Source organism: Acinonyx jubatus, chromosome B1 (genome assembly GCF_027475565.1).
Source record: "Acinonyx jubatus isolate Ajub_Pintada_27869175 chromosome B1, VMU_Ajub_asm_v1.0, whole genome shotgun sequence".
Classification (NCBI taxonomy): domain Eukaryota; kingdom Metazoa; phylum Chordata; class Mammalia; order Carnivora; family Felidae; genus Acinonyx; species Acinonyx jubatus.
Genome location: NC_069382.1, coordinates 70051562 through 70063773, shown reverse-complemented (window position 1 = coordinate 70063773; position 12212 = coordinate 70051562). Strand labels below are relative to the sequence as shown.

Genomic DNA, 12212 nt, shown 5'->3' with positions numbered 1-12212 from the left:
TATTTATTTTGAGTTCTGAAAGGTCTTTCCTGGGGCCTGATAAACAAAAACGCATGAAGAAGCCTGGATATAAATGGTAATTTTCCTTTGCGACTAGACTATGTTCTTACGATTCAGTGAGGTTTTGCTTGTTTGGTTGGCTGCTGGTTGGCTTAGTTTTAATCTTTTCAGGCTCTGCATGAGATTTTTTGGAGTTTTTGGCCGATAGCTGTGTGTGGGCTCACACTGTCTGAAACTACTGAAAAATTAAAGAGCTCATGACCTGAGAAATAGAGGGAGGGAAAAAGTATGAGTTTCAGAGCTCGACAAATATGAATTCTAATGTGGCCCTATAGTTAGTTCACAAGCTCTGTGACCCTCCCTGAGTCTCAGAAACCTCAATGGAAGTGACGGTATTTAAGTGTTAGGGACCTAGTCGAGTGCCTGGTTACAGCGTTGCTGTGGAAAATCTTCCCAAGTCCTCTGGCCCTTGCCACTGCGGTGGTGGTGCTGGTGTTGGAGGCGGTAACAGGGGCACAATCAGCCTGGCTTCAAACATGGGGCCCGCTGTGGTTTTTTGCCTGAGGCTCTTCTCTTTAAGAGCCAGGAAATCCAGCTCACCCCCCCACCTCTACCCTGGCAGCACCCTCAACTGACACGGAATGCAGTGATCATCAATTTGGATGGGATAACATTGAAATGCATAGTTTACCTTGGCCCCAATAGCTCCCCGGTAGGACCAGTACGCTCAGTTCTATTTTGCTTAATACGAAAACCCTTCCTTTCCTGTTCTGTCTCATTTCTCCATTTCCCTTCCAGAGTTTCTCGGGATTACTGCTGGAACATGATGTTGCTTGCTGCATCCGTTCCTGCCTTAGACTTTCATATCTCCAGTGACAGTTAATTCCATCCTTTCAGCTGTTCAGGCCAAAAAGCCTGTTCTCCTCCTTGACTCTCTCCTCTCTCATTCTTTACATAAAATCCCTCAATATTCTCTGGGGGGGGCTTTACTTTCTATGAGGGGTATTAACCTATTATGTCTCATATCTAAGACCATTCTTCTAACGCTGCTCCGAGATTATTACTAGGTAACCTTTTCTTTCTCTTTCTTTCTTTCTTTCTTTCTTTCTTTCCTTTCTTTCGCTTTTTCTTTCTCTCTTTCTTTCTTCCTTCCTTCCTCCCTCCCTCCCTCCCTCCCCCTCTCTCTCTCTCTCTCTCTCTTTCTTTCTTTCTTTCTTTCTTCTTTCTTTCTTTCTTTCTTTCTTTCCAGATTACCTTATCTCCTAGTAGTCTTGTCCATCTTCTCTCCATTACAGTCCCAGTGGGCATCATTGTTCTTTAAATATGCCAAACATGTTTCTGTCTCAGGGCCTTCGCCCTTACAACTCCTGCTGGGAACAGTATTTCCCTAGATGTCTACATGGCTATATTCCCATGCTTCTCCAGGTCTTTGCTCAAATGACATCTTTTCAAAAAGCTCCGTCCTGGCCCGTATACTCCCCTTCCTTCAACCTGATGTTTCCTCTTCCTCCCACCATTTTACTTAGTTTTTTTTTTAGAAATGATTACACCTAACATGCTGTACATATTTTTGTTTTCCTTATTGCCTGTCTCTATCATTAAAATACAATCAGCTTTTTGTCTGTTTTGTTCACTGCTGAGCCCCCAGAACCTGAAACAAAGTTCAGTAAGTATTTGAGAAGGAATGAGTAAATCAAAGAGAGATCTTCTTGGGGGAGTCTAACACAATTAGCTTAGCACTGTATTATCAGAATGTTTATATTTAGTGTAAACATAGAGTTTTTTTTAGTGGGACCTCTGTTCTTCTTAGCCAAAGAATTACATGGATCATACTTCAGGTCCAATGCCAGTGACTTACATTCTCTCTCTCTCACTCTCAAATTCAAGCTAATGCCTATTCTTCTCTGGTTTCTTCCTAATTCTTTTTTTTTTTTTCACTTTGCTACTCATGATGGGGCATTCCCTGAAATTTTTAAGTGACATTTTGAAAATCGAGTTCTTTCTCGTGCACACGCCTTCCCTTTACTCCCAAGGAACTGGTAGCTGATAGAAACACACTTTCTCATTTCTGAAAGTGCGTTTCCTTCAAAAAGATGTGGAATGATGCACTCAATGACTTTGCACATTTAGTGATTGATTCTGAGGAGCCTCCGTCTGTGGGATCGCAGTTCTCTGGTGTTTGGTTCCTAGGGTCACCCCGAGAGTCCTTACTGTGGACAGGAGCTGTGCCGGCAATGTGCCAGCCCTCTGGTACACTCGTGCTTATTCAGAGGGGTTCCATTTTCTTCAATGATCTAATTTCACCCTTGATTTCCTTCAGATCTCATGGGTTGGCACCATCTGGATCAAGAGACTCTTTTATATTCAGTATCAGTATGTTTTAGGGTAGTCTGTCACCTCAGCTGAATATAATTTACTTTCTGCTTTCTCTGTTGCAAAAGACTGTGTGAAGTTTCCTCTACATTTTTTTAAACGCAAAAAGGAGTTGTTTGTGTCTTCCTTTGTCCTATTATCCCTGAACACCTATCTTGCACTGTATTGAATGGTCACAATGGTTTTCTAGCTGGCTTTCAGGTTTTCATGCATTTTTAAAGCCCTTTTTAACGACTGTTTCCCTCTGAACCTACCCAAAGTCATCTTGCCCTTCAACTTCCAACACTTCAGGGCCCTTCCTCGGCCTATCTTTATCCACCCGTGCTTCCCTCGTGCCTATAGTGCGTGCCGCATAATCTACCTCCAGTAATATACTCTTACTTGCTTCTAAGTTTCAGTTTATGCTTTTCTTAAAGTTGATGCTTTAAAAAATCCAAGGGTGTTCAAAAAATGCTTCTTGGTTATGTAGATTGCTCGATATTAGCTGGAGAGTAACACAAAGCAATTTTGGATTGATTCAACAGTAAGGTTGAAATATACTAATGGCAATTATGACAACTCAATTTGTTAAGAGGAAGGTGGTCAGTATAAATTACACCTTAAGCTGGATTTAAATGTGTTAATTCTATTCTAATGACAAATGGAAAAATAAGCTGATCATGCATAAGAAACAACATCCATTGGTTGTTGTAACAACCATAGCACTCCATTGGTCTCTTTAGTAAAAAGCAGGTCTTAAAGTAAGTAGGCACTTATGCCTTCAATCAAGTTATTAATTCTGAATAGCCAACAGATCAGAAATTAAGAAATAGAGGGAAAGACACACTAGGATAAGACAATTACCTGAAGTCATATGCAGAATAACCTTTGATTGAAAATCCAGAATGTGAATCAGAAAAGTAACGGCACAGGCCATTTTGCGCTTTGAATGGGTACTCTGAATCTCTCACCAGTTTTACATGCGTCTAAGAGAAAATGAACATCCAGAATGTTCTTTATTTAAAATGCAATTGTTTTAGAAATCAAATAGAACTTACTGCAACATGTCAAAATAAGATTCAACTTGGCCACGCCCTCATCACGCGGATATTCCTTACGTTATTAAGACCTTAGATTAAATCTTTAGGTGTTTGGTAGGGACATACTAAGTAATTAAACTCAATTATCTTTCTCTCCTACTATTGTTTCCCTATATCTTCCTTCCTTAGAACCTTCTTCCACTGGATAATAAAGTCTTATCATTTTTCTCCTGAGGTTAAAATAAGGTGAGCCATTTTCCTTCCAAAGCCATAAGTTCTGTCAGCAAGTCTCTGAGACTCACTCAGCACAGCGTTTTATGCACAGGCAATGGTCAGGTCAAGCATTCTTTCTATCCACATCTTTGTGCCATTCGACTGGCACATGTCATTTATTTTTTAGTTGTTGAGACGCAATCTTACTCTCCTGATTCCTGGCGTTACAGAAGCCAGGGACCACACCATTCTTGGTTGCCCCTGATGTGTACCGAGCAGCTTCTGGTATGCAGTGACTCAAAATACAGAAAATGAACAAGGAAAGGATATTCAAATTTGGGAAATTCCAGCTTGACCACTTTTACAAAACATAGCAACAGCCTCACTGTCTGGCTTCATGCAGTGGATACTGGATATAGGACAATGTCAGAGAGTGTCCTAAGAACACCGAGAGACACTGTGGAATATATATGGGATAAAGCCCTTCAGTGGGAACAGAAGACTTAAGACACAGTCCTGGCTCAGCTGCTAATTTGGCAACATGATCTCACCTCTCAGGGCTCATTTCTTCATCCACATAAAGAGTTACTACATTTGCTGATTTCTAACATCCCTTATAATCTCAGTATTCAAAAATTCTATGGAAATCAATAATTGTATGTTCTCATCCTTCTGGGACATGATGCGAATGTCTCTATGTAAAAGAGCACTGACCTATTAAGAAGTGCTAAGAAATAAACATACATGTTTTTCTGAAAACAGATCTCAGTAAGATTTTTCAAGCTTTGGTTTCTCAACAGCCGACTTGCCTGAAAGCAATTCATTTTGAAATCTGATTAATTCAAGCTTTGGGCGTTTAAATTTCTGAACTTAAAAACATTCTTTGGTATATGAGAGTAAACTGTTTCCATTCTAAATGCATGTTAAGTAAACAAAAGCGGAAACGAAGAGTTCGAAAGGCCGAGAAATCACCTTATTCAGCCAGTTCAAAGCATTGAGAGTAGACCCTCCATTGCAGCCGTAATTATTATATGAACAATCAATGACCTGCTGAACACTTAGGTCTTCCAAAGGCTTCCCTTTTATCGCATATGCAGATTCCACGGCACCCACCACACTGAAGGCCCAGCAACCTCCACACTGTTTAAAAAGAGAGATAGCATAGTGTTTATCCTCAAATGATGTCCAAACGAAGTTTGCCAACATCTTTACATATCACAAGTTATCAAGTCAATTAACATGAGCAGACTCTGCGGGGGGGGGGGGGTGCTGCAAAATACTGCCCATCCTGTAGATTTTCCAACTGCCAAAAGAAAGGAAAACCAAAATTCTCTTTCAAGCATCAAAATGTAATCATAAGAAAAGATAAATTGGTAGTATTGCTATTGCACAGTAGACAATGCAAGAAAAAAGCGAATTTTAGAGACTGAGAAAACACTTGGACGAACTGATGGTCTTTTAAAAGACCAACCAGTGCACTGAACAGGACTTCTGCTTTTAGGAAGTGTACCAACTTCCTTCTTGCTTCTCCCCGGACACTCTGCCGCTATGACATCCACCATCTCCATGAGGTGACATGGGGTGAGGATATGTCATATACGTTGTACTCATGACTTGATGGACACGGGAACTGAATGATTTACTTTTTTAGGCTGTCAAGGAGCCAGCACGGGCATATCACGTATGCCCATAAAATGTCATAATGATAAAAACCGATACTGGTCATTCCTTACTCAAATATTGCCTGACACTCTTCCTGATTCTGGATCTATTAACTGGATCTTATTGAACAAACTGGAACAAAAGAATAAAAGTGTTGGTCCTGAAAAAAAGGGGAAAGATGGAGGAAATGAAATCAAGGATCATGCACAAGGAAGAAGGACCCATAGAAAAGGCACAGGTAAGAATAAGATTTGCAATTGGGCCCTGCTGCCTTAATCATAGGACACGGGCTGCACAGTTGGGCAAAGAAAGGAAGACGAACAACTGGTCGTCTTTGTCGAGCAACTTTAGTGCTTTAGGTGTCTTACTATATCTATATCTCCAGCGCCTATGGCATAGGAAAATATGCAGTAACAAACTCTACTTGTGGGTTTCCACACCTTGAGAAAAGCAAATACAGATTGCAGGGCACCATACCAATAGCTAGCTTTAGTTTACCTTTCCATAGCTGCCCCAGGAGGGCAGTTTCTGTTCAAAAATATCTCTCCAGTATATTTCTTTGTTTTTTTTTTTAATTAGAAAAAAATACTTTAATGTTTGTTTTTGAGAGAGAGGGAGAGAGAGAGGAAGAGAGAGAGAGAGAGAGAGGGAGAGAGGGGAGAGACAAAGCACGAGTGGGGAGGGTCAGAGAGAATGGGAGACACAGAATCCAAAGCAGACTCCAGACTCTGATCTGTCAACACAGAGCCCGACGTGGGGCTCAGACCCACAAACCATGAGATCATGGCCTGAGCTGGATGCTTAATCGACGGAGCCACTCAGACACCCCTACAGTATATTACTTTGATTAAATATTACTAATTCTGGGGTGCCTGGGTGGCTCAGTCGGGTGGGCGGCCAACTTTGTCCCAGGTTATGATCCCACACTTTGTGGGTTCAAGCTCCACATCGGGCTCTGTGCTGACGGCTCAGAGCCTGGAGACTGCTTTGAATACTGTGCCTTCCTCTCTGCACCTCCCCCACTCTTCTTTCTCTCTCAAAAATAAGTAAACATTTAAAAAAAAGAAAGAAAGCACTCCCCTCGTCTGTTTAAGTTTAAAAAAAAAAAAGATTAATTCAATTGTATTCCTTTAATACAATACAGACACTTCCTGGAAGGATTCAGTTTCTGACTAATTAATACTTCACTCTGGATTCACTAATAAAGCAAATAAATGATCTGGTGGTAGAATTTATATCAACGGATGTATAACCTGAGAAATAAAAAAGGATCATCCTAACTAGATAGTGACTGTTCTGTCTAAGACACTACACACCAGGAAGCTAAAAGACCTGGTGAGGTTTCCACTGCAGATAAACTGAGACTGTATCCCTGTGGTTAGGGGATCGACTTTCCCTGGTCAGCTGACATTGCCTATGCCAATGGTGGGGGTTCAGAGGGACAGGCTTATCTTCAAAATAACAGTCAGGCTTTGGCCTCTGTCTCTCATTTCACCAGAGATTCTCCCTTAGTTGTCATTTCTGGATGATTGGAGATCATCTCTGTGATTTTACCCAGAGAAATGATGGCTTCTATCACAAGTTTGACTGAACTGGACCTCAAAGGTGACTTCCCACACTAAGAGTATTTAAAAAGAGAAAAGCAGCAGCAGCAGCAGCAACAACAACAACAGCAACTCCTGAAACTCACGGTCTGCTGGTTTCTCACTTGTGTTACAACACGCTTGTCCCGCCAGTCGAATCTTAATGGTAAAGACACATTGGGTATGGATGTTTGCACTTCTGCTCGGTATCTGGGCAATCTGGAAGGTTTGCTTCTTAAGTAAATAGCTGAATTGAAACATGGAAGGAAAAGGCAGCCAACATTATATTATAGGGAGGCCCCCTGGGATTCTTTTTGCAGGAACTTTTCAAACAGAAACAGTAGCTTTCCGGTAGAACCTGCCATTTGAGATTTTCCTTTATGCTTTCTCGTAACATGAAATGCACTCACTGAAAGCTACCAAGATAGGAATTCCTACAATAGTACTAGGAGTTGCCACATAAAATGACTTGTCTTTTAGAACTTGGTCAATAATAAAAATGAGTCTTCTTGACATCACTGGTTTTATCCTAACCCATGGAACTGTGGATGTCTTGAATAGAAATAGCACTAAAAAACTGCACAAAGGATGGAACATTGGCCCTTACAGCCACATAGAAACGTCTACAATTATAACATTTAGATCTTAGGCAATAATTACAAGAGAAGGACCATGAATTAATTTTTCTGTCAGCACATGCTGACACTGGCACATGCTTGACATTCAGTATGTAATAAATGTTAACTATGACTCACGTCACCAGATTCACAATTACACAATTCGTCAAAAATTACGGGAACAAATAAAAATCCGGAAACCAAACAACCAATGGCACAATCACACCATACCTTTAAACTCTTCAGGAAACAAATGAGAAAATTGATTTATTCCATAGACGGCACTGGAGTTTTCACCAGGGAATACAGAATTCAAGTATCGATGTCTATGAAGACTTTCCTAAAAGAAGAAAAAAAGTTAATTTACATGACCTATGTTAACTTTGCAGAGCAATTTATATGTAACTAAATTGGGCATATTTTTCAGGTATTAAAAGTCAAAGCTTGATTTCTTTCCTGAAGATCACAATGAAAGACTGCATAAGAGGCCCAGATCAGATTTATAGACATTTGTATGAAAACTACCATCTGATTTCAGGTACATTTTTGAGGCCGGGAAAGGTATCTCATATCCATTTATAATTCCTCTTCCCTAAGCATGTTAAAAGCACTAAATATGTTTGTTTAACACACTGGAAAAAATAAAATGAATTGCAAATAAACACTAGATGCTAGTGAAAATTATCACCAACTGAAACTCATTAGATTAAAAAATTTTGAATTTGGAAAGTGTGTCTTTATCTTTGTATTTCCCAGCACTAAGTAACAAAGCATGACAAAAGAGATAAGTAAATAATAAATAAATCTGATTCTTTTTGAGCTGTATAGAGATGTCTATCTCATTAAGGGTAACAAGTCTTTATGAAAAAGAGGCAATCCTGGAAATGTCCCAGGAAGATACATTGGCTTGTCGATCTGGAGGGAAAATGTGGCCATTATTTACAGATTCCTCGGCTCTGAATGTTGTAACTTATCTTAACCTATGAGAAAATGCTTCCATTTCCTAATGCTAACCAACCATGCAGGAGCAATAAAACTTCAGGGGACTACCATTTGATAAGTTTCCAACTCTAGCTCTTATGTATTTGTTTATGGATTTATGTGTTTATTGTGTGCCTGTGTCTTAAACCTATAAGCAAAATGAGGGCAAGAACTGCCTGTCTTACTCATCACCGCATTTCCCGCACTGAGCACTTGGCTGGCACACAATAGATGTTTAATTACTATTTGTTGTTGAATAAATACACAAAGGACATTTTGCATTCATGCTCTTAATAGCTTTAGGCTGTTTATTTTTAAGCAAATTATTACTGAAACTAATCGTAATCTTATTTTTTTCCTTACTGAGCTGTCCTGGAAGGATTATTAATGAAATAATTAACGCCCAGCATGGAGCCCCATGCATCAGGATCTTGAGATCATGACCTGAGCTGAAATGGAGAGTAGGACGCCCAATGGACTGAACCTCCCAGGTGCCTCTGAGAAGAGTTGCATTTTGTAGACAATCGTCTCCTGGGTATGGCCTCTTGACAGGACCAACATGAATAACTATATAAGTAAATACATATCCTTATGAATTATATAAGTTAAAAATATATTTATTACTTTGGCCTCCTTGTGCCTACAATCCTCCAAAATGATTTTCTTGAGGAGTAAGGCAGTGCGTTTATTTATTCAGCCAAGGAATGCCATTATCAGTATAGATGAGATGAACTACATTCTCCCTAAAGGGTGTGGGTCACCACAGTACACAACCAAGTTCAGGGCAGGGTTAGAATATAGGACAGGAAGTTTGTTCTCAAACAATTGTACCGGTGCTTCTGGATTTAAAAGCTACAATGTAACTCAAGAGCAATAAAACACATCTTCGTTTGGGCAAAACACAAGAATGGACAGAATCAGGCAAGGTTAGGGCTTCCTAAACAATGGAATTTTCTAGGGGAGAGAGGAGGAGCAGAAAAGAGTACAGCTATAGAATTCCAGGAGAAATCCCAACAGTATATCAGCAAAAAAAAAAAAAAAAAAATATATATATATATATATATATATATATATAATTCCAAAAAGCCGTATTACTAAATTCGTACTTACTTTTATTTAGAACAAATCAATTTTCTTTTACAATGAAATGACATCTTTCATGATTAAAAAAATTGTTAAATGGTATCAGATACAGAGAACATACTGAGGCAAGTTCTAAATCCGTATCTCTTGATCTCAGTAAAAACCTATTTATATTCAGCTAATTCGGTCCATTCTAGAGTTTGAATGCTGGGGTAAAAATCTAAGCATTATTATGAAGACTTCCGAAAATAATGTGAAAAGGAAATTAAATGCTTCCTCCTTTTCAAAATCTATTTCCACCAAGTGAAGAAGAATTTTTAAGGTCGCTACACCAATTGAAGGAGGCCCCGTTCACGCAAATCATAAATGGGAAGGCTTCTGTGACCTCTCTAAATGCAGGTTCTTTGTTTAGAACATTGTGTTACAGGAGGTCACCAGCGCCCCCCTGCGGAAGGAAAACTGACGGGTTTCTTCCGCCTTTATCTGGTTTTCACTGTAAAGGAACGGCTTTGGAAGGCAGTGAGGGCAGTCCAGGGGACTGCTAAAAGGGGTGCTTCTTCCAATCGAGAATACTTTGAACATATCCATTGATTACTTTGGGCGTATCATATAAATCTACCGCGACGAATCTTCCCCAGAAAATCAAATCTTTTGGTCAGCCCAGGCAAGGGAGAGCTGGCACATGGGGAAAGGAGGGAGAGGTTGACTTGCGAACTTGTCAGAAACCCCAAACCCATCACTGAGCTGCGGGCCGGGTGACCACCAGGAGTGGCGGCTCTCACTGGTCCCCTGCCCCAGCCCCGACCCGGGACCTGAAGGGGCGACCAGGAAACAGACACAGGGCGGCGCGTGCTCGGTACCCGGAAGGCGGCTGCCTGTCGCTCGCGGCTCCGCGGCTCCGTCGCCGTGAAGGTGGCGCGGGGGTCCGCAGCGCGGCCGCAGCAGCAGAAGCAGCAGCAAAGCAGCCAGAGGGCCCGCAGCTCCATCCCCGCGCCCCGCTCCCGGAGGCCGGCGGCCGCCAGCTCCCGCCGCCTGTTTTCTCTTTCGATTCCTCGGCTCCTCCCCCTCCCGGGTTTGCAGGGCGGGAGCGGCGGAGCGGGGCGCCGGGGGCTGGAGACGCCGACGCCGCTTTCGTCCCCATTGCTCTGTAGGTGGGAATCCGGTTAGCCGGAAACCGTTGCGGTGCTCGCTGGGGTTTTTTTTGCGGAAGCCTTAGGCACTTGGCCACGTGCTTTCTGGTGTGGTTTCCCAGCTGTGGCAGCAAAGCCTGAGTGTCCATGTGCCATATGCGACAATGTGGACGACTGTGTCACCTTCGCTTCCGGAATGAAGTTCTTCATTTTTCTTCCTTTTATCTCAGACTGATTCAGGCAGTATTTGAAGTTAACTTGGTTTGATGCCTGTGATTCCTTCAACGAGGGTCTCTAACGTTCAGGACCTAATTCTAAAATGTTAGCGAATCTACACAAAGGCACTCATTAGTGTAGCAGATGTTTGTGAATACGTTAACAAAAATTTACAGTTGTGAAAATGCACAGTTTCTTTATCTGGAGATTGTGGCCATTTCAAAACTCTCAAGCCTGTTTCTCCATTTGCAAAGAAAGGTAGAGGTAGTACGCCTTTCTGCAGTTTGTGGTGAAATTTAAATATAGTAATCCCCCTAAAACATTTTGGAAGATGCCTTGCATATTTTAATTGTTTGGTTTTAGCTATTTATTCTACTGGTAAGGTAGCTTCCCCCACCCCCACTTCTATTATTGTAATTGTTTTCCACCTTCTCAGCCTAGTTCCCAAAAGCCCATTCTTCATGCTTTCTTCTTATTTTTTTCAAGCCACATTGATGAGGTTTTGGGGTGATCGTGGGGTGGTCCAGAGCCCACAGCCAAGAAAGAATTCTTGAAGATGTGTATGGTGCAAAAAGGTGATTATATTAAAGCACAGGACAGGACCTGAGGGCAGAAAGAGCTGCGCTGGGGTTGTGAAAAGTGACTGGTTTTACACAATGAAGTTGGGGAGATAAAGTCAAAAGGGAGACCTCCAGAGGGACTTTGATATGCTGAAGAGGACTCCTAAGACACCTGAGGCCTTGCTTTTGTCAAGCAAAGGTTGTTTTCCCTCCAGTAAGGCATTACCACTAGGACGGTGGGGGGTTCCTAGAGAAATGTCATCCACACTGTGTATTTGCCTCAAGTGTTTGTCAATGGGCTGCAGGTTATGAGGAAATTTAATTTTACCTGCCTTTTCCTTCTTGCCTTTGTTCCCCATCATTATTGAGGGGTGATGTTTGGGGCTCCAGGAAATGGAGTCTATAGGTTTTTGGAGATTAGGCTATTGATAAGAGTGCCTTTATCTTTTAATTTACCAAGACCATTGTAAACCGATGGAGACTCCTGTCCTGTATGACTGTGATCTCTATCAGCCATTTGTTTGCTTTCCTCTTCTTTGTCCTAGGGCAGCCAGGAGTGCCTGAAGAGTATCACGCATGTCCCATGTTGGGGGTGAGGTGGAAGGGGGGAGGGTGTTAGTATGCTAGTTTGTATTTTGCCCTCAGCCTGCCCCATGCACCTTCATCAACATCATTTCATATTAACCCAATCCTGGAGAATGGACTTCAGAAGGAACACAAGTAATGTACAAATCAGTTAGCATCCCAGTCTGGCAGCATCTCAGGAAAGGAATTT

General features: G+C 41.5%; 1 protein-coding gene across 2 annotated transcripts in view; it reads right to left on the bottom strand.

Moving 5' to 3' along the window:
* The window catches only part of CTSO (cathepsin O), a 28343-nt gene extending 17650 nt beyond the window's left edge, over nucleotides 1–10693 (bottom strand). The window contains exons 1-5 of one of the 2 annotated variants that reach the window (XM_053216807.1): nucleotides 10392–10693; nucleotides 7699–7807; nucleotides 6958–7097; nucleotides 4578–4745; nucleotides 3217–3338 (exon numbers count right to left, since the gene is read on the bottom strand). In XM_053216807.1, the coding sequence (XP_053072782.1) occupies nucleotides 3217–3338; nucleotides 4578–4745; nucleotides 6958–7097; nucleotides 7699–7807; nucleotides 10392–10517 (665 nt within the window). In that variant the 5' untranslated portion in view covers nucleotides 10518–10693. The remainder of the gene's footprint in view (nucleotides 1–3216; nucleotides 3339–4577; nucleotides 4746–6957; nucleotides 7098–7698; nucleotides 7808–10391) is intronic. The other variant, XM_015080621.3, reaches the window with a different exon arrangement.
* Nucleotides 10694–12212: the final 1519 nt, after the last annotated feature.